Genomic DNA, 24,001 nt, shown 5'->3' on the forward strand with positions numbered 1-24,001 from the left:
GACAGATTTCTCAGGAGCCAGGTAAGGTGGACTGGTATTCCCATCTCTAAGAATTTTTCAGTCTGTTGTGATCCACACAAAGGCTTTGGCATAGCCAAGAAGGCAAAAGTAGATGCTTTACTGGAACTCTCTTGCTTTTTCGATGATTCAGCAGATGTTGGCAATTTGATCTCTGGCTCCTCTGCCTTTTCTAAATCCAGCTCGAACATCTGGAAGTTCATGGTTCATGTACTGTTGAAGCCTGGCTTGGAGAATTTTGAGAATTACTTTGCTAGTGTGTGGGATGAGTGCAATTGAGTGGTAGTTTCAACATTCTTTGGCATTGCCTTTCTTTGGGATTGGAATGAAAACTGACCTTTTCCAGTCCTGTGGCCACTGCTGAGTTTTCCAGATTTGCCGGCATATTGAGTGCAGCACTTTCACAGCATCATCTTTTAGGGTTTGAAATAGCTCAACTGGAATTCCATTTTCTCCACTAGCTTTGTTCATAGTGATGCTTCATAAGGCCCACCTGACTTCCATTACAGGATGTCCGGCTCTAGATGAGTGATCACATCATCGTGGTTATCTGGGTCATAAAGCTCTTTTTTGTATAGTTCTTCTGTGTTGTCTTGTCACCTCTTCTTAATATCTTCTGCTTCTGTTAGGTCCATACCATTTCTATCCTTTATTGTGCTCATCTTTGCATGAAATGTTCCTTTGGTGTCTCTACTTTTCTTGAAGAGCTCTCTAGTCTTTCCCATTCTATTGTTTTCCTCTATTTCTTTGCATTGATCGCTGAGGAAGGCTTTCTTATCTCTCCTTGCTATTCCTTGGAACTCTGCATTTAAATTGGTATATCTTTCCTTTTCTCCTTTGCCTTTAGCTTCTCTTCTTTTCTCAGCTATTTGTAAGGCCTCCTCAGACAACCATTTTGCCTTTTTGCATTTCTTTTTCTTGGAGATGTTGTTGATAACTGCCTCCTGTACAATGTCACAAACCTCTGTCCACATTTCTTCAGGCACTCTGTCTATCAGATCTAATCCCTTGAATCTATTTCTCACTTCCACTATATAATTATAAGGAATTTGATTTAGGTCATACCTGAGTGGTCTAGTGGTTTTCCCTACCTTCTTCATCCCACTTTCTCATCATAAGAAAAAAAGTTTGTAACTAAATAATGGTGACAGATGGCTTCCCAGATGGCTTGGAGGTAAAGAATATACTTCTAACCAGGAGACATGGGTTTGATTCCTGGGTATGGAAGATCCCCTGGAGAAAGAAATTACAACCCACTCCAGTATTCTTGCTTGGGAAATTCCATGGACAGAGGAGCCTGGCGGGCTACCTTCTATGGGGTCACAAAAGAGTCACACATTACTTAGCAACTAAAAAACAAAACAGCATTGCTGACAGACAGTAACTAGACTTATGATGGTGGTCACTTAGCAGTGTAAACAAATATGGCATCATTACGTTTCATATCTGAAACTAACATAACATTACATGTCAAATACATCTTAATAAAAATTTAAGGTAATTTGATTACTTACACCAAAATTTAAAAAAAATGACTTCTAATTTCAACTGTGCTACTGCAATCTTGAAAACATCATTTAGATTAATCTTTTTCTGATAAAAACACAAGAGCCATGTCTCTTCATTATTAACTATGCTTGGTGTCTTATACTCAAAATTAACATCACTGCATCGATAAAACTATTGTGTATGTGAACATGATCAAAATAGAAGAACAGGTGTGAAGAAACAAACAAACAAAAAATTGTCTTAACCTTCATTGTTTCAAACTCACCCAGAAAAACAATTTAATGATGAAGCAGTCTGTTAAAAAGTATGACAGGATGGAATTTCTGTCACAGAGGAAAGATTTTTGATCACTCTTCAGATACATCAAGGAAACACGAACTGCACTGATCTCTGGAGATAAGATGATTTGAAAGGCAGCTAAACACACTTCTTCTCACTGAATAGTTTTCTTCAAGGACAACTACAAAGTTGAAGTTTGTAAAACCAAGACATGTTCTTTGTGATGGATAAGAGTCACCAGATGTTAGAGAAAGTAGAATGTGATTGATTTGTAAACTCAATGCTGACCTCAAGCACCAATAGTTCCATAAATTAAACTTAACACCTTAGAAAAACTGAGAAGGCACACCAAGAGATACATAAAATAAGGGAATGCCCCCTTTTCTATAATATTCCTGTAAGTCTCAAAGGTCTTTTGAAATAACCAATGCATTCTCCTACTTGGATCAATATAGAAACATATTCTATCTACTAAAAAGATAATGAAACTAAACAAAAGTTGGTTATTATTCATGGAGATATGCAAATGCCTGTAATCATGTGTGTAAGATGGCATGCTTTTCTTGAGTGGAAAACAATTAGTTGTTTTTAGTAGACTTTTATATTTCCCTTGGCTATACAACATACTAAACAGTGACTCAGAATATACTATGAACATCTTCTCCAGCTATTGGTAAAGAGGAAATCTGGCAAAAATTTTACTACAGTGGATTTCTTCATGTGGTTTTAAAAAGCAAAAAAAAAAAAAAAAAAAAAAATCACATCAATGAGAGCATCCAACTCATGTTATAACCCGGCAAGTTGAGACTCTCTTTATGCACTAAGATTCCTAGGAAAACAGGATCCTAGAATATCTGACTCTACAGAAAAAAAACAAAACAAAACATGATTCATACCACTGAAAAGAAAAAAGGAAATAAAAAAACGTGATTCATATCATTTATTTTTCACCCACATAAATACTATTTTAACTTCCATCACTATCCTAAGAATTAGCACATTTTTTACCTAGAAATCTAAGAACATCCCTTTTCTAAGCTCTCCAATAACTACAAATAGGAGACAAGCAACATCATAAAACCCTGAATACACATCCAATTAAGGGGGAAGAAGACTGGGAAAATTCTTAGAATACATAGAATGTGGTGCGTTAACTGACAGTATACACATGGTGGTACTACTTTTTGAGATTGATTGAAATTTATCTCTCCTCCATGCAAAACAAAGAAAAAGAAGATTGTATAATCTGGCTACTACACTGAAAGAAACTCATACAAGTACTTAAAGTATGGGAGTCTAATTAAGCCTTAATCATGAATTTTTCTGCTCTTTAAGACCTTAAAATCTCATAGCATTACCAATGAGATTAAGATGATTTTGACCACATATATTGCAATTACTTGTACAAACAAAGCAATACACGGAAGAATAATTCATCCTTATTTATTGAAATTATTTTCTTTTGTCTTCATGAATTCATAAAATATAGAAAAAGAAAATTAAATGTCACTCAATATTTTCATAAGAAAACAATTTGAATGGCCATATAAATATTGCATTACTCTGATAATAGATTCAAGGTCATGCAAGTAATGTATTGGCTAAATGACCATAGAAATTGCTATTTTATTCTGCAATGCTAAGTGGAATCACTAGGGCAAAATGTTGAAATAGCATTTGAGCTACTATAATTTCAAAACAGTAAAGCTTTTTTAAAAACCTCATGGAATTCACATCGCAATATGCCTTACACATTAGGTAATGCAGTCCTATCTTGGGATATAACCTGATGGCATCAACATACACACAAACACATTCATCATGCTGTCTTACAGCTTCAAAAAGGAGACTCTTCTCAATGAGTGTAACTCCATCCCACTAACTTATCATATTCCTGTGGACTAGAAGGCAGCTGAAATAACTTAACGTGCTTTGAATATTTAGTCCAAAGTAATGTAAAGAAACATCAGTCACTTACGTTTTTGAGTCATCCCATAACACACAATAGGGATTCAAAGTACCCTAAAAGTAAGAGAAAGAATAAATGTATTTGGAATAGGTGTATTAAAAAAACTGAAGTATTCTGTGAAATGCAAACAGAATGGCACATTTCTTATCTTGCAGTAAGATACTTTCCACCTCTGTTTTGAATAAAAATTTGCATGTCCTTCCTCATAGGTTTAATGGCTCATTTGATGCAATTCTACTCAAGAAAACATATCTATTCCAAATATCATAACCCATATTTCATTTTTTAAATTATAAGTGAAAGTTTCATTTACAGCACAGTCTATACTTTTATATTTATACATATTTTCATATACAACATGGTTTATATTTTTATGATTTCTGTTTGATTTTTTTCTCTAAAATACTAACTGCTGGATTATTTCCTTTAAGAAATACTTGCAATAGTTAAATCACAGTAACACATTCTGTATTAGGCACCCCCCTGCCATGTCCTATTCTGTTTCCGGGGGTGTAGCTTCCAAAAGACAAGAGCACTTCCAGAGAGTCTGTGGACTTGCAATATTTTCTTAACCAACAGAGCATAGTTTCATAGAATCACATCTAATAAAGCTATGGGGGAAACACGCTAAATTTTTATTTAGTTTAATAATTATGTATGGAGTAGCCAAGATGACCTTCAGGATGACACAATGAGTTTTCCACATTGGATAATCCACCAGGCACACAGTTTTGAAGAGCTCTGATGGTTGGAATGTTTTATTTGTTGTTTTTCTGTCACCTTCATGGGGCCTTATTGTTCCCTTTGAAACTAACCTAGTAATTCTTCTTCTCTGTGATATCTTTAGCTATCCACAGATCCTCTTGTCTCTTCTGTTAAACATACTCTGTCACTTCCAAGTTCTCTCACTCTCCATGACACTCATCTTCTGGAGTGCTTCCTTTACAGTGTGCCTAGGAAAACACCCACCTGTGCTACATGCACAGGACAAAGCGGAACTTTGCCTCTCCAGCATAGGTGCCATATTCCTAATAACACACACCAACAGTATATGGGATATTTTGGTAGTTTTCTCCTGAGCTTGACACATTGAAGTCTCTCAGGAAAGATTTCTAAATCCTGATCTTGACATCCCACCCACTTACTACTTCTTCTAAACTTTGGGTCACTGCAGGATGAAGACACATCACATCTATGGGCTCATCCACCTAGTCACTGATATCAAAATGATGAATAAGCCAAGGCAGGTGAAAGTTCCAGTCCTGAAATAGACTACAGGCACCTTCCTGTAGGTGGACAAGCTCCCTCGGTGACTGCCAGCTATGAACTTGCCGTCAGTCTTGTTTCCAAATAGATAATTACTGGGGTAGATCTGGCAAAGCAATATCTTCAAAATCTAGGCAAGTTCTTTGGGAAACACTGCCTCTCTAAGTACTGTTCACTATGTCCATTCTAGAATTCTATTAGAAAAAGAAAAAAAGAAACATAACTTTGGCTCATTATTCTAAAAGTGGTGAAATCTATCCCTTGGACTGCAAGGAATCCAACCAGTCCATCCTAAAGGAAATCAGTCCTGAATATTCCTTGGAAGGACTGATGCTGAATCTGAAACTCCAATACTTTGGCCACCTGATGTAAAGAACTGACTCATTTGAAAAGACCCTGATGCTGGGAAAGACTGAAGGCAGGCAGAGAAGGGGATGACAGAGGATGAGATCCTGCAGTTGGATGGCATCACCAACTCAATGGACATGAGTTTGAGTAACCTCCAGGTGCTGGCGATGGACAGGGAAGCCTGGCGTGCTGCAGTCCATGGGGTTGCAAAGAGTCGGACATGACTGAGTGACTGAACTGAACTGTTCCCAATTTTACTAGCATTTTAATTGGGACATTTGACTAACTCCCATATGTTAGCACTGTTACCATTCTTCAGAATCCTTCATAGACCAGATCTCTAAAGTATCTTTCTTCTAATCAGACACTCATACCTATAAACTATGCTCTCAGAGCATAAAAAACATCCCCTTCCTTGAAATGGGTCTTATAGTCTTATAGAGATTGATGAGGAACACGTGGAATGTTCATATAACAATAGAGACATGCTCAAAATAAATATCGCTAGTCATAATTTATTTTTTAGGGGACAAATGATGGACAGAGCATCATGGCCTGTGTTACAGAAAGTCCCATGAAAAAGTGGATCCTTATCTAGTCATAACGTGAGGCAGAGATATGTAGATGTTCATGAGATGAAGAGGTGATGGCATTTCAAATTTGTTTCTTTCTCTGTTCTATGAGACCCTGTCTAGTTTTACCTGAAATTCCGACACAGTTTCTGACTTCCTAACAAGTCCTCAGCAGAAATACAATATTGTATCATAAAGTTATTTTATATATATCTAGAGTCCTATTCAAAAGAACTCAAGGCAATTTATAGAAAAATTGTCCTTGGAATATGACAATAAAGGGCATGGGAGTGTGTACACTGGATATAGGCAGTAAGCATAAAACCTTGAAATTACAGGTCCTCTATATTGAGCTCACTTCGTTAGGAATGGACGAGATTAAGGTCAATCTCTATATAAAACAGCACAGGATACTGATGATAGGATTAATATTTCATAATTAAAATTCATAACAAGTTACAATAAAGTTAGAAGAGAAATAGAATATAAGCTTAATTGTTTAGATATTTCTTTCTGTTTCACCCCTCTAAGAAAACTAATTTTCACTTGGGACAAAAGTATAAAGGTGAGTAATGCCTTTTCTACTCTTACCCATACCTCTGTCAAATCTTAGTTTCACCCCTATCTTCCGCACTCTCACCCCTTAGAGCTCATGCTTTTCTCTCTCTCTGTCCTTTTGAAAATTTAGAAACAATCCACATGAGAAAGATTATAGGTTCTGATATGCACCACTCCATCTTGCTTTTTACTGTACATTCTGGGACCTACACAAAAGACAGATATGCCTCTGTGAATGTTCATTCCAGAACAGTCACCCTGTGGGGCTGTGGGCTGAGGTCAATTACATAAACATCTGAAGTTTATAGAAATATGCAGAACAAGCAGAGTAGAGGATCTTAGTACCTCGATAGACCAGTCCCTTAAGGAATAAGAATGTGAGATGGTAAACAAAGCAAAAACCAATGATGAATGAATTCTAAACATGGAAAAAAAAAAAAACTGGCTAAAAGAAACCACCTGTAAAATATTTGTTATAATTTTAAGATACTTTTCTCAAAGGCACTCTGCTGTAAGATCTGTTATGAGGAATTTATGGGAAATCAATAACAGGAAATGGTGAGCTTGACAAAACGGAGGAACATAATATAATGGCAGAAGCAAGGGGAAATAGTCAGGCTGTGAACTAACTCACAGAAGTGGATTTAAGGAATTCATGAAACTAAAAAAAATAGATTGTCGGGTAAATGAGCCAAATGGACCAGAAATTAATCTATAGAGCAGTCAATATAATTGATACTTAAATATTAAAACTGAATATATTTGAAAACTTTTGGAAAGAATATGCTGTTCTTTAAAAATAAAATTTGGCCAAAAAACTGTCTCCTGACTCCATTCAAAACTGTAAAGTTGAACAGTACAGTTGAGTTAAACATTACCACTCACCCAGTTTCAAGCATTTGAAAAGTGTACCAACAGTCACATTTTCTAGTTACCATAGATGTTCTAAACATATCATTGTACTATCTTTAATAGTCTTTGATATTTTCTTTTACTTCTTTCCTCTGTCTCAACATCAAGCAAATCAATACAGAGCATCCTTGACTGATGATGAGTGGGTTACATTCTGATAAACCCATTGCAAGTTGAAAATACTGTAAATTGACAATGTATTTCATATACCTAACCTATCGAACATCATTGCTTAATGTAGTCTGCCTTAAATGTGCTCACAACACATTAGCCAAAATTTGGGCAAAATCATCTCATGCAAAGCCTGCTGTACTGAAAGTAAAATGAAGATGGTTTTATGGGTACAGAATGGGTGTATCACAATTGTTCACCCTCATGATTGTGTGGCTGGTTGGGAGCTGTGGACCACTGCCCAGCATCACAAGAGAGTAACTGCATATCTCTAGCCCAGAAAAAGATTGAAATTCAAAATCCTAAGTGTGATTCCTACTGAATGCGTATCACATCCCACCATCAAAAGGTGAAAAATCATGAATGAGGGGCTATCTGTATATCTATTTAACAGTATAATACATCACTGTTTTTGTCTATGTGTTTCCATACATGGTCCTCTTTTCCTTCGGTCTTACATAACTTCCCTAGTTTCTTGTTTGTAAAACGGGGAATTTAGACATCTTTTCTAGCCCTACCCCATAGAATTTTCCTAGAATGACATTTATTAATGATTTCCTTTTCTTTTTGAAAACTCTCATCCAAGTCTTTTTTTTTTTTCACGTATGTAATATTTTCAGTACATCTCACAATGGTAAATCACTCTCACAAAGAGAAGTCAGGAGAGAGCCAAGATGATGAACAAGTTCATCAATTCACGCAAAAAATCGCTTAGCAAATATCTGTTATGTTCCAGATAACTTGGAGGCACTGGGGACACAGCATTGCACAAAACAAGGCCTTTGCCTCAGAGACTTACCTATAATGAAGAGAGCAGGGAGAGAGACAAAGAAGAACCCATGGAAATACATAAGATACTAGGTGGCAATATGTGCTGTGTTGAAAAGTAGATTACACTGAGTAGGAAAGACTGGGAAGTGAATGGATTGCAATTTTGTATATTGAGAAGGCTTAACCAATAGGCTTGCCAACAAAGGTCTCTCTAGTCAAGGCTATGGTTTTTCCAGTAGTCATGTATGGATGTGAGAGTTGGACTATAAAGAAAGCTGAGCGCTGAAGAACTGATGCTTTTGAACTGTGGTGTTGGAGAAGACTCTTGAGAGTCCCCAGCCAGTCCATCCTAAAGGAAATCAGTCCTGAATATTCACTGGAAGGACTAATGTTGAAGCTGAAACTCCAATACTTTGGCCACCTGATGCGAAGAGTTGACTCATTTGAAAAGACCCTGATGCTGGTAAAGATTGAAGGTGGAAGAAGGGGACAACAGAGGATGGGATGGTTGGATGGCATTACCGATTCAATGGACATGAGTTTGAGTAAGCTCTGGGAGTTGGTGATGGACAGGGAGGCCTGGCGTGCTGCAGTCCATGGGGTTCCAAAGAGTCAGACATGACTGAGCGACTGAACTGAACTGAACCGAACCAATAAGATGACATTTGAACAAATACCTGAAGGAGCTTGTTTACAGAAAGATAATAGTCATAATAAACATGAATTTTGCCCCAAGTTACTTCAAGTTTTCCTTGGAGTTTTTAAGTTCTGAATAAATTCAATTCACATGAAATCTTAATTATGTTCTTGTTACCTTAATGTTCTCAAGGTGTTTTCTCTGGATTTTCTCTCGAATCACCTGGGATGTTGATTAAAAAGGTAGGTTCTTTGGCTTCAGGAACTTTGAGATTGGGGCTTAACCTAGGAGCAGGCATTCTAACAACTACTCCCTCCACTCCTCATAATTTTTAATCCACATTACACTGTAGAATCATGGACACAAAACAGGGGCTTCCCAGCTTGTTCAAGTGGTAAAGAATCTGCCTGCCAATGCAGAAGCCACAGGAGACACAGGCTCAGTTCGATTATCCTTGAGGGGATAATCCCATGGACAGAGGAGCCTGATGGGCTACAGTCCATTGGGGCTGCAAAAGAGCTGGACATGACTGAAGTGATGGCTGAGCATGCACGCACACACACACACCAGAAATAACATGGCTACTTCACTCTGCTTTTCTTTGAAGTGTTCAAATGTTTAGACCTCATATTTCACAGTAAATTCCTAATCTGGAAACCTCTTAACTTCCCTGTACCTTTCATAGCCCTCTTGAAACAAAAAATGTCCTCTCATCTGTAGAGGAAAAGCAAGCTTGTAGACACAGCTTCTGAGGACACGGAAAAGGGCAGTGACCTCCTTGTGATTGTTCCAACATTTCCAGGGCTCTGGGTCACATGTTCCAGGGCAAGTTCTTCTGTCACATCTTCCTGTGATTGAGCGCATTGAGTTCTTGTACATGAAGAGGAGAGAGACTGTTCAAACTGACATTACAAAGCCTCTATTTCTGATATTTTATATGTAAAAGCATTACATTAAAAAGACCTGGATTTTGCTAAGCTTATCCTCCACTTCCATCACACTTTTAATTGTAATTGTTAAATAACTGCATAAACAGATTTTGGGAATTCCTAAGAACATTCCCCAAACACCTGATCTGACCCACCAACGACTAGTTTATATCTTGCCTATAATTCAAATACTTCTTGAGAAGAGCCACATCTTAAAATGCTCAGGAATGCATTCTAAGGGAAGCAGAATTCTAGTACAGGTAAATCTTTCCACACTCATATCTCTGACAGGTCACAAAAATGGATCAGTGAGCGGGAGCCCTTTCTGTATATCTTTTAATAAATAAACATCTTTATAATCCTTGAACGTGTAATACACCACCTAAGGGGATGATGCCATTGAAAATAATATGCAGCTTAATAACAGGAAACCGTTTGTTCCTTGTTCTCCACACTTCTTCTTAAGGTTTTCAAGAATATTTTAGTATTTTTAAATGATACTTAAAAACATCTATGTCTGGGTCTAACTCTCCTTTTTTGTTAGGGTAGCTGAGATACACCTGGAGTCCAAAGAACCTCACTGAGAATGCAACACTGTGTTATTGATTAAAAGGGCATGGAGACAGAATTTTTCCATTTATTTGCATGCATTTTATAGAAGGCAAAGCATTGAGAATCAGTTAAATCAAGAAGATGGAAAAGAAAGAGCTGTCTTTAGGAAAAGCAGAATGGTATATAGGGCAGTGAAGTGAGAAATGCAGAATATGGTTCTATCAGGACAAGTCACGTCCTCCAGGAGCTGGCAGCTGTTCAGTTAGTATATGGGGAGGGCACGCATCTAATTCAGCTTCTGCTATCTAGATACTCAGGAATCCACACTAACCAGATGACACTGATTTTGTGGATGTGATAACAGCTTGCTTCTCTGATTCCTTAGCTATATCACCAATCACAGAATGTACATTATTTCCTGACATATATTTTTCTATTGAAAGAGAAAGTAGCAAAAGAAGAACCAGTATCAAAAATTATTTACATGTATATCTTTCAAAGAAAATCACTGTCTTCACATATATGTCTTAGAGTAGTCTTCCTCGTATGTGACTGCTAACTAGATTCCATATAGATATAGCATACAGCTTTGCCTTCTTCCTTTAAATCCAAAAGGATGTAACAATGTGTCCCAGTAGTATTTTCATGGGGTCCTGGCAGAGACAAGAGCTGGCTGGACTGTTTTGGATAGTTTCAATGTATCAGCTGCCAGCAGAGAAGTTTCCTCAGCTGCTTTAAGAGCACAACACATCTACAAATGTCAGAGCTGCTCCTGGCATCCTCCAATCTTCCCTAAGATCCCACTATCAGCTTACAGTGGCCATTCTCATTGTCTGGCATGATAATCACCAGGCCAAAATGTAATCTGTAGTTGCTGACTGATTTTCACTGGGAAATATATGATGATTATTGTAGTTTATCTGTTAAGGTACATATATGTATTATTTTCATAATAAAAACTTGATTTTGCAATGTTCCAATGCAAATACAGGTTGTTAGTTTTCTATTGCTGCTACTACAAATTAACACATTCTTAGCAGCATCAGTTCAGTTCAGTTCAGTCGCTCAGTCCTCAGTCGTGTCCGACTCTTTGCGATCCCATGAACTGCAGCACACCAGGCCTCCCTGTCCATCACCAACTCCCGGAGTTCACTCAAACTCATGTCCTTCGAGTCAGTGTTACCATCTAGCCATCTCATCCTCTGTCGTCCCCTTTTCCTCCTGCCCCCAATCCCTCTCAGCATCAGAGTCTTTTCCAATGAGTCAACTCTTCACATGAGGTGGCCGAAGTATTGGAGTTTCAGCTTTAGCATCATTCATTCCAATGAACACCCAGGACTGATCTCCTTTAGAATGGACTGGTTGGATCTCCTTGCAGTCCATGGGACTCTCAAGAGTCTTCTCCAACACCACAGTTCAAAAGCATTAATTCTTCAGTGCTCAGCTTTCTTCACAGTCCAACTCTCACATCCATACATGACTAATGGAAAAACCATAGCCTTGAACAGACGGACCTTTGTTGGCAAAGTAATGTCTCTGTTTTTCAATATGCTATATAGCTTGGTCAAAACTTTCCTGCCAAGGAGTAAGTATCTTTTAATTTCATGGCTGAAATCATCATCTGCAGTGATTTTGAAGCCCCCCAAAATAAAGTCTGACACTGTTTCCACTGTTTCCCCATCTATTTGCCATGAAGTGATGGGACCGGATGCCATGATCTTCATTTTCTGAATGTTGAGCGTGAAGCCAACTTTTTCACTCTTCTCTTTCACTTTCGTCAAGAAAGAGACTTTTTAGTTCCTCTTCACTTTCTGCCATAAGAGTGGTGTCATCTGCATATCTGAGGTTATTGATATTTCTCCCGGCAATCTTGATTCCAGCTTGTGCTTCTTCCAGCCCAGCGCATGGAACAACACAAATTTATTATCTCACAGTTTCTCTGTGTCAGGAGTCTTTGTGAACCTAGCTAGATTTCTGCTCAAGAGATTCACAAGGCTGGAATGTTAACAGGATTGGAGTCCTTTCTGGATATGGGGATGAATCTGCATCTAGGTTCATTCAGGTCTCAGCATAATTGAGTTCCTGTAGTTGAAGGACTGAGGTCATGCTTTCTTCTCTGTTGACAACCAGGGGCTGTTTTTAGCTTTTAGAGTCTGCTCATATGCCTTGGCTTTCGGTACTATTTCTTCATCTTCAAATTCAGCTATGGCAGGTTGAATCCTTAGTACCTTGCATCTCTCTGACCATAGCTGAGAAAGGCTTTCCAGTTTTAATGGTTCATGTGAATTGGACTGACTCACCTAATTTAGGATATTTGCCCCATCTCAGTGTTCTTACCCTTAATCACATCTGCAAATTCCCTCTGACCTATAATATATTCAAGTTATGGGGCCTAGGATGTGGGCATCCTGGTGGGGGCACATTGTCTTTACCATACAGGGGGTGATAATATACGCAGTCCAGGGACTGAATCTTTCTACCTACTTTGGTAAATCATATTTTGTTGTAACAGAACCACACCCATTTTTACATACTGTCTACGGTTGCTGTCACACTACAATAGTATAACTGAGTAGATATGACAAGGACCATTATAACTCATATGCCCAAAATGCCTGACTCAACTGAAACTGTTTGCTCCCACAATAGCATAATTAGTCTAAACCATTTTGAAGAATAACAATGTTATATTATGAATAAAAATAAACTGAATTTGAGATGTAATTGGGAAGAATGCTTATTCAGGTTTAGGAGTTTAGGATATAACCAAAAAACTGTAGCTAGAGAATAATTTCTATCTCAACTTTAGCCGCTGGCAGAACCATCAATCTGCTTGTCTAGTTAGCATTTCAAGACTCTCCCATTAAAACTACCAAGAGTTTTGAGCAGGCAAAACATCAGAAATCTCTTCCAACTGGACACAAGCTAGGGTAGAAAAGTAACTTAAAAAGTAAAGGGATACAAATATCCCTCTGTGGAAATTACAATCGCATAGACTGAATGCATTCTTTAAGCTTTGCCAAGTGATTTCTAATTCCTTGGATTGTTATTGGCCTGTGCTATTCATGAAAATACCCACTAATGAATGTGGGGATTTCTCTTTATTGTTTCTCATGCTCCCTAATGGTAAAAAGGGGAAAACACAGTTTTCCATTGTGTTTTCCACTATGATTTACAAAGCCATGGCTCATGACTAATTTTAGTTTATAAACATGAAACAAACTCCTTAATTTGTTAGGTAGATCCTATTAGTATACAAGCAAATATGGCAAAGAAAATAAAACCTACAAGCCCAATTCCCATGAGATCATTTGTAAATATGATCAATTTGAGAACTACAAATAAACCCAGTAGATTTTTCTTAATACTGAAGGATAGCAGGTTCACCCTACCTAGACCATGAAAGTTGTTATTCAGGGAAAAAAAGAAAAGGAAAGAGAAAAATTGACTGCAGAGACTGCAGTCTAGTGTGGGCCAATCTATCCCTCTACCAGAAATGGAACTCTATTAAGACATTTTGTTTGGAAAAAGGGGACTGCAGGCTTGCAAAGCTGATAGAGCACAAGATAACCAAAATTCTTCTAACTCATCTTTAAAGATAAGGATGTTTCATATCTTGGAAAGTCAGCAGGCCCAGATCAGTCAGAACCAAGGCATCTTAATGGTGGGTGTATGTGTGTTTGTGTGTGTGTGTTTCCTTATGTGTGTGCTTACAGACCCACTCGACTCCCCTAATTTAGGTCCCAATAATTACTTTCAATAAATGTATTAACTTTCCTTGCACATTATAGAGTCTAACAATACTTAAGTAATATAACATGGAAAACAAAATTACTTTTCTCAGAAAAGCAAATTTGGTATTTCTAATAATCAAGCAATTTCTGTGTGCAAGTGCTAAAGACCACAGAACTGGACTCTGCAAATTATAATAATAAAGTCATAAGCCTAGGAAACTGAACTAAAAATAGTGTCTTACTCTTTAATGACTTATGAGCTGGTTAAAACTGCACATGGCTTTGCTGAACACAGTATGGAATTTCAAGATTCTATGTTCTATTAGCTAGTCCTACTAGTTCCCAAGGGTCTCATTATATATAACATGCTTTAAATGCTATTTGTTAAAAAGCCTGTTTTTTTTTTTTTAAATCAATGAAAATAAAATAAAGTCAGAACATACTTTATAAGACATTCAATAAACCAGTCATATATTCCTTCCCTCAGTGAACAATAAAGTCTTTAAGACAGTCTGATCTTCACGGTGGGTATAAATACAGCAGGCAAAGAAACTCCAAGCAGTAGAGCGTGAAGAGGTGTGTGAGGGAGGGATTTATAAAGCGGAGGAAAGACAAGAGACAAAGCAGCAAGAGCGTCTCCACCACGTGGCCTGGAGTCAGGTGGCCTCCGAGGACGTGCACAGGTGGGTGCTGCTCTGACCGGGGCACGCCTCGAGGAATTTCTTCTCCAGAGTAAACTTCTCTTCTTCTCCGTCAGCCCCTCTGTGTAACAGACTTGTCTATATTATCTCAGATCCAGGTCTTTGGCGCTGGGATAGTATTGTTTTGGGAATCTAGTCAACTCACTCAAAATACTGAAAGAACCAATTCTCAGTGACTTGGTAATCAGCTCATCATGCTTATACTCTGACTCACTGCCACTCCAGAATCTAGCTAGGGCTTCATAAAATGTATTGACCATATACTCTAGTTTCCATACGTAGAAAATAAATTTTTAGATGTGCTGTATCTCTTTGAAATTGAATTGACAAAATAGGCTGCCAGAAAAGTGTGACTCAAAGCTTAAATATGTTCATTTCAAACAGTTCTATTCAATTGAAATAATGAGACTGTTTTATCAACACTATTTTAATCTTTCTTAGATTTATGAGAAAAATACCATTTAATTAACATGTTCTTTGAATTCTCAATAGTGATTTAATCTTTATTTAGGAAAGTTTTGTGAATGCTCATTTAGAGAAGTGTTGTCTCCCTAAGAAACAGAGAGCAATGCAGGCAATTAATATCTCTTAATATTCTTCACCAATGCTTATAACTCAATAGACATTACCATGATAAAAATATATATACAAACAAATATGTAAACAAATATTTTATAATACATGTGGGACAAGCAAACAATTTCCTTATTCAAAAGTAATGTCGAAAGTATCTCTTAGTTTTCAGTACAGTAGTGATATTAGAGCCATTATAAGTTATGAAGAAGTACATATAATAGAAATAAGACACATTGTCAAAGTTAGACAGAACCAGTATGGACACATTTTGGCAAAAGTGGGAAAAGACCTGATAGTTAAAATATTAATCATAATGTTTAAAATCAGTGCTGAGAGATGTGAGGTTTACATTAAACCTCACAAACCAGAACAGCTAAACCTAAGAAGCCAGAACAGCTTTTTAAAAACTGGTTTATAGGAAAGATGATTGTCATTTTTTAATAAAATGTATCTGAGTTCTTTAATATCAGAAATTATAAAATACTGGGAAAAGTACAGGTTTTATAACTAAAGGATGTGGGAATAAATTCCATTATGTCTTTCACTTTGGGAAAATGACAATCACTTTGTGCTTTCATTAACCGTGTGTAAAAGCCAAGTTCAAAGAAAATTTGCAAGGAGTAATAAAAAAAAAAGAACTATGTATGTGCAACATTGGAGATGGTCTTACTCTAACACAGGCATTGTAAAAGCATAATTAAGAAAGCCTTAATAGGAATCATCTTCTTTGCTCTTTAAATCAATGAGTTAGGTATTTGAGGTGAATGTATAAAGGATAAGTATATGGTTTAAATTTCCGTATATGGCCTAAACAAGGTCTGAAGAATTTCATTTGCAGTTGGATGAGTTCTTATCATTCTGGATGGAAGATTTGGATTTTGATCACTGCAACACCCAGGTAGTTACAAGGAGCCTCCTCTGATCCTGAGTGTAGAACTTTAAAAAGCCACTCCACCCACTCTCCAACCCTGGGGTCCCCTGCAGGACAACACTCCCCTTTGCATTATGTCTGCAGCTTCTGTCGCTGCATGCATCTTACATGGTAGTCTTCCTCACCAGGTGGCGAGATTGGTTCCCACCTTGACATCCCCCACTGCCTAATTTAGAGCCCAATAAAGATGTAGGAACTAACAAACTATTAAGTACTATATTGGAGAAACTGAGAGTCCTATTATGAACAAAAACATAGGATAATATGTCATCTTGTTTCTACATAACACATATCTTCATAACAGATAAATTCATTTGCAACTCTGAAGTGTTTAGAAAATGTGTTCTGGTCTTATTTGTCAACAGAATGACTATTAACCTTTTTAAAAGGTCAATTCTATAAGAAACTCAAAGCTAAATGAATGATACTTACATTAGCCAAATGAGCTAGCTCTATCTCCAGGAATGAATCCGTTGTTTTGGGTTCAGGCCTTATGGTGACCACGATGATTTTGGAATTGACGACAGTATAATTTCTGAAACAGAATAATTATGATTAAAAGGAGAAAGGATTGAAAAGGAATATTAATTTGTATGCTCAGTACATGTTATGAGGACACTTTTAATAAATGTATCTAGGCAAAGACATAGAAACTGCACAAACAGATTTAAAACACGATCCTGAAGTAGTATTCATGGAAAGATATAATTGACTTCTTGTTATAAATATACCCTACCTGGAACTAGAAAGCTTTAGAGGGAAAAAGCTATTGGTGACTGTTACCAGTTTAAATGCAGGAAAGATAGAAAAGCAATAGCGCTGACAAGCTTTCGATTACTTAAAGCTGATTCACCTGTGAGATAGATGCATTGTGAATTCAAACCTTCAGGCAATCTTTAAAGGAATATAATCCATTTATCTCAAGGTGGACTTAACAGTTTTGCTATCCAGGAAACCAGATACTTTTCTTGCAAAGTGCAGTCTTGGCATTTTTTTTAAACTTTTTCAAAATTCATTAAGATGAATGACTGGTAAGTAGTGTAGAATGAAAACAAGTAGAATTTAAATATCAATAAATGTTGCTAATTACTGACCATCAATCATTTCAACAAAATAGATTTTCAAGCCATTTCTTTATCTCAATATGCTAGATAGAAGGAACACATTTGCATTTTGAAATATCTCACCAATATAGTTCACTCACAAAGAAGTTTTCAAAATAATAAGCTACAAAAAAATACCTATAAGTATATAAACCTATAAAACTGAACCAGATGTTTCTTGCACATGTTTTTATCCAACAGGTATAAAGTGTTTTACACCTTCTATTATATAGAAATTTAAAGATTTTATTGTATTTGAGCTATTTGAAGATGTATACATTCCTTCCTTCTTGATTTGAAATAAAGCCCCTGTTCTTCGATAGATCATTTACTATTCTGGGGAACTCATAACAGGTATCAAGACAAACTCACTTAATTTTTCCATATTTTTTTGTTGTTTAAGGCAATATTTATAGTTAATAAAATTAATCAGTTTTAAGTCAGTAGTCAAAAGCTTTCGGTAATTGTACCAGCAAATCCAGACAACCCTCCAGTTTCCTTAAGACTCTTTATACTTGATCCTTTTTCATCTCCATGGTTCCAGGAAACCACAGACAGGTTGTCACTATAATTATGCCTTTTGAGAATTTCATTTAAATAAAATCATACAGTACATACACATGTGTGTTTGATTTAATTCACACACCATAATGCTTCTGAGATGCATCCATCCTGTTTCTCTTTATAGCTAAGTAGCATTTCATGACATGCAATTTCTGATCTACTCATCATTTCAATGAGCAGCATTTAGGATGCTCCTGATTTTTAGTTTTTCTGATTTTGAGTAGCTATTCCATATTTGCCTATTATGAATAACTGGTACACATACATTCTAGATGACACATATTTTCACATGTCTTGAGTATGATTAGAATTGCTTGCTCATGTGGTAAAAGCATGTTTAATTTTTTAAGTTACTGCCATATGGTTTTCTAAAATGTCTGTATCATCAAAATCATATAATTCCAATATTGTAGAATCATGTTGAACCTCACATTCTTTGTGAAAATCATTTCTCTAATGAGATAATCTTTGCCACAAGATTTAACCAGAAAAAAAATACCAAGTATACTACACTTATCGCTCAGTCGTGTCCGACCCTTCGTGACCCCATGGACTGTAGACTACCAGGCTCCTCCCTCCATGGGATGTTCCAGGCAAGAGTACTGGAGTGGGTTGCCATTTCCTTCTCCAGGGGATATTTAGTAGCAGAGAGACTATAAACAAATTCTGAGTGGGATAATATTTTAACCCATCTCTCATGTATTTAGCAATGTCAAATAACAAAATTCTTAAACACTAGGAAGCTTCATTGTATCCAGTCTAACAACAAATAGTGAAAAAAAAAGTAATTTGTTTTTAATATTTTTTAGAGGAGTGTGTTTGCAAACAAAGAAGGGTGGTTCATTGTTATTTATTTCATTTAATATTAATGAGTCAACTGAAGATAAGATACATTGAGAAGGATATAGAATTAAGCTCTAAAGGCCAAACTTCCTTTGCAAACTGACTTTTTCCTGTTTCCCATGAGCAGAAGTGATCAGGGGACCAAATGTGAGTTGATGCTAGATGATTAATTATATTAGCAGATCTGACATGATTCCCAGAAATAATATATACATATATATATATCATCATACATATGTGTGTGTGTGTGTGTGTGTATAAGACATTGGAGTTGGGGAAAATGTTGATGTGTTACCACCAAAAAGAAAAAAAATAATAAAATAAAATATGGAGATTTCTCCCACAGGACAGTCCTAGGACACAGACACAAGTTTCCTTCTCAGGAATGAATATATTTCAGTTCAGGGAGTTTACCTGAAACAAAAATATTTACACATTAACAAATTCAGTATACTCCTTTATTCTGGTATTGTTTATAATCCTGTTTTCCTGCTATAAAGAAAACCAAAATATTATAAAATGTTAATTTTAACAACTTTAATTTTAACAAATTTAATCAATTAAATTTAATTTTAACAAATTTAATTTAATCAATTAAATTGGTATTATTTTAGAAGATGTATAAGTGAATAATTTATTGGAATATACAGATGTGAGGATTCCAAATAGGAATTCATACTTTGTTAAGATATTTATGAAGTTCTTTTTGTATTTGGGCTTGTGGAGATTTTAGCCTCAGGAAACTGGGCCATGGAGAACCAAGTGATTTAGATAAGCTACTTTCTGTAGGGTATTTAGTCTGTTGCTCAATTAGCCTGGTGGAGAACGTTTCTAGAAGATTAATTCCACCTTATGGCTTTTGGTAAGTATGTGTGTATATGTTAGGGTTAATTTATATGCAGAGTACATCAAGAGAAACGCTGGGCTGGATGAAGCACAAGCGGGACTCAAGATTGCTGGGAGAAATATCAATAACCTCAGATATGCAGATGACAGCACCCTTATGGCAGAAAGTGAGAAGAACTAAAAAGCCTCTTGATGAAAGTGAAAGAGGAGAGTGAAAAGTTGGCTTAAAGCTCAACATTCAGAAAACTAAGATCATGGCATCTGGTCCCATCACTTCATAGCAAACAGATGGGGAAACAGTGGAAACAGTGGCTGACTTTACTTTCTTAGGCTCCAAAATCACTGCAGATGGTGACTGCAGTCATAAAATTAAAAGACACTTGCTCCTTGGAAGGAAAGTTATGACCAACCTAGACAGCATATTAAAGAGCAGAGACATTACTTTGTTAACAAAGGTCCATCTAGTCAAGGCTATGGATTTTCCAGTAGTCATGTATGGATGTGAGAGGTGGACTATAAAGAAAGTTGAACACCAAAGAATTGATGCTTTTGAACTGCGGTGTTGAAGAAGACTCTTGAGAGTCCCTTGAACTGCAAGGAGATCCAAACAGTCCATCCTAAAGGAGATCAGTCCTGGGTTTTCATTGGAAGGACTGATGCTGAACCTGAAACTCCAATACTTTGGCCACCTGATGTGAAGAGATGACTCATTTGAAAAGACTCTGATGCTGGGAAAGATTGAGGGTAGGAGGAGAAGGGGATAACAGGGGATGAGATGGTTGGATGACATCACCGACTCAATGGACATGAGTTTGAGTAAACTCTGGGAGTTGGTGATGGACAGGGAGGCCTGGTGTGCTGCGGTTCACGGGGTCACAAAGAGTTGGATATGACTGAACAGCTGAACTAAACTGTGTATGTGTAGCAGGGAGAGAAACTGTGTATTCATATGTGTAATAACTTTATTCAGAATACATTTGGGAAGGGATATGCATAAATGTATTTATGCAGTTGGATGTTCTTATCACACTTATGTGTGATAGTTACTAGCTCTATCACAGCATCCACTAATACTATGCATGTCTCCTTCCATAAGATTTTAGTTCAAGGAGGACAATATTAGTATCCAGCATTTATGTATCCTGAGTACATCACATTGGGCATATTTTAGTGATAACACATATTTGAAAGACACTGATAATATACCAAAAAATATTAAACTTTTGACTAAGTTTTAAAATATGTCAGTATCACAGTATCCAAATATTTAGTGAAGGAAAAGCAAGCAAATACACAGTATACAATAGTTCCTTTTAAAAAATATGCAGTGTACAAAATTACTTTAATTTATTCCATTAACTTATTCTAATTTGCATAAGTGAATAGCTGGCTCCTTGTGTGTCATGTCAGACTTTGTGATCTACTAATGCTTCCTGGCTGGGTTCACATTTGTATTCACTGCTAGAAAAGCAGATCTTACAGCTAAATGGATTTCATGACTCAAGTAATAAAGTTCTTTCTTGTCCTTGAGATTTGTGCTAGTCAGAACCTAAAACATTTTAAAATGTGTAGAGCTCTTTATTCAAAGAAGGCTCAAGTTATTCTTCACATTATTAAAAAGGCTTAAAGTGCATAGGGTACATGAACCATATCTTAAAGAGAGTAAAAATGTGAGGACAAAATGCAATGCAGCTCTTTACAAGAGACTCACTTTAGGTATAAGGTCATAGACAGGCTGAAAGTTAAAGATGTAAAATGATACTCCTTAGAGACGGTAACCAACAGAGAGCAAGAATGGATATATTTCTATCGACAAAACAGACTTGAAGGAAAAACTATACTAAGAGAAAAAGAAAACATTAGTTAATGATAAAAGGGTCAATTCACCAGGAGGATATATAACAATTATAACATATATACCTAAAAAGAAGTTCTCACACTGTTGTAAAAGTTCTACGGTCCAAAACAGGTTCCCCAACCTGAGGATCTGGAAAAGGAACTGAGAAGCCCCAGGAAAACTTGACTTTGGAGGCCAGTGGAATTTGATTACAGAACTCCCACAGGACTGGGGAAACAGACTCTTGGAGAGCACAAACAAAACCTGTGCACCAGGACCAAGGAGAAAGGAGCAGTGACCTCACAAGAGACGGAGCCAGACTTGCCTGTGAACATGTCTCTGGTGGAGGCGTGGGCTAACAATGGCCTGCCATAGGTCAGAGGCACTGAATACAACAGTCCTGGGGGTTGTGGGGGAGTGCTGGCATAAATCCTTTTGAAGGAGGTCACCTACTATAGTTTGGTCTCAGGCCTAACTCCTGGGAGGGAACACAGCCCTGCCTATCAACAGAAAATTGGACTAAAGATTTCCTGAGCGTGCCTCCCCTGCCCCAGATCAGAGCAAGACCCAGATTACCCAATAGCAAGTCCCCCCATCAGGAAGTTTCCACAAGCCTCTTAACCCTCAGAGGGCAGACAGAATGAAAACCACAGTCACAGAAAAGTAACCAAACTGATCACATCGATCATGTCATGTCTAACTCAAAGCAACTATGAGCCATGCTGTGTAGGGCCACCCAAAATGAACAGGTCATGGTGGAGAGTTCTGACAAAGCACAGTCCACTAGAGAATGGAATGCCAAACCACTTCAGTATTCTTCCCTTGAGAATCCCATGAACAGTATTGATAGGTAGTTAGAATAGGAAAAAGGAGTCCAAAATGGTGGTAGCTAAAAGACACAGGGAAAGCATGTGAAAAAGGAACAAAAGAAAATCCATTGACTGGAATGAGAAACACACCCCCTTCCTGGCTAACCCTAATTTGCATAGAGCAAGAGAGGGGGAAGGAAAAACAAACTTATAAAAGAGGGAGCCAAGTCAGGTTGAGGTCTCTCCTTTGGGGGTGACCCACCCTCACGCCTTGGGGGCGTACTATCCTTTGTTTGCCAAATAAAGCTCTGAGCTGTAAAAAAGCTGTAACACTGGTCCACCATTTCAAATCTTTGTTGCAGTGCAACAGAACCGAGGAAATTAAACCACTCACCCAACAATATGAAAAGGCAAAAGGATATGACACTGAAAGAGGAACTCCCCAGGTCTGTAGGTGCCTAATATGCTGCTGGAGAAGAGTGGAGAAATAACACCAGAAAGAATGAAGAAACAGAGCCAAAGCAAAACAACACCCAGTTGTGGATGTGACTGGTGATGGAAGTAAAGTCTGATGCTGTAAAGAACAATATTGCATAAGAACGTGGAATGTTAGGTCCATGAATCAGGGTAAATTGGAAGTGGTCAAACAGGAGATGACAAGTGTGAACATCGACATTTTAGGAATCAGTGAACTAAAATGGAGCAGAATGGGTGAATTTAATTCAGATGAAAACTAAATCTACTACGGTGGGCAAGAAGCCTTTAGAAGAAACGGAGTGACCCTTATAGTCAACAAAAGAGTCCGAAAGGCAGTACTTGGGTGCTGTCTCAAAAATAACAGAATGATCTCTGTTTCCAAGGCAAACTATTCAACATCACAGTGATACAAGGCTATGCCCAAAACAATAAAGTCAAAGAAGATGAAGTTCAATGGTTCTATGAAGACCTACAAGACCTTCTACAACTAACACCGAAAAAAGATGTCCTTTTCATCATAGGGGATTGGAATGCAAAACTAGGAAGTCAAGAGACACCTGGAGTAACAGGTAACTTTGGTGTTGGAGTATGAAATGAAGCAGGCCAAAGGCTAACAGAGTTTTGCCAAGAGAACACACTGGTCATAGAAAACACCCTCTTCCAACAACACAAGAGAAAACTACACATGGACATCACCAGATGGTCAATACTGAAATCAGATTGATTATATTCTTTGCAGCTGAGGGTGGAGAAGTTCTATACAGTCAGCAAAAATAAGACGGGGAGCTGACTGTGGCTCAGATCATGAACTCCTTATTGCAAAATTCAGACTTCAATTGAAGAAAGTAGGGAAAACAACTAGACCATTCAGGCATAACCTAAATCAAATCCCTTACAATTATACAGTGTAAGTGACAAATAGATTCAATGGATTAGATCTGATAGACAGAACTATGGACAGATGTTCATAACACTGTACAGGAGACTGTGATCAAAACCATTCCCAACAAAAAGAAACAAAAAAAGACAAAACGGCTGTTTGAGGAGGCCTTACAAAGTGCTGAGTAAAGAAGAAGGGCAAAAGGCAAA

At 37.2% G+C, this 24,001-nt stretch overlaps 1 protein-coding gene across 1 annotated transcript in view; it reads right to left on the reverse strand.

The window, feature by feature from the left end:
* Positions 1–24,001, reverse strand: part of ADGRB3 (adhesion G protein-coupled receptor B3) — an 881,864-nt gene that overhangs the window by 366,717 nt on the left and 491,146 nt on the right. The window contains exons 14-15 of the mRNA XM_052651548.1: positions 16,866–16,968; positions 3,785–3,828 (exon numbers count right to left, since the gene is read on the reverse strand). Of these exons, the coding sequence (XP_052507508.1) occupies positions 3,785–3,828; positions 16,866–16,968 (147 nt within the window). The remainder of the gene's footprint in view (positions 1–3,784; positions 3,829–16,865; positions 16,969–24,001) is intronic.

Source organism: Budorcas taxicolor, chromosome 14 (assembly GCF_023091745.1).
Source record: "Budorcas taxicolor isolate Tak-1 chromosome 14, Takin1.1, whole genome shotgun sequence".
NCBI classification, from domain to species: domain Eukaryota; kingdom Metazoa; phylum Chordata; class Mammalia; order Artiodactyla; family Bovidae; genus Budorcas; species Budorcas taxicolor.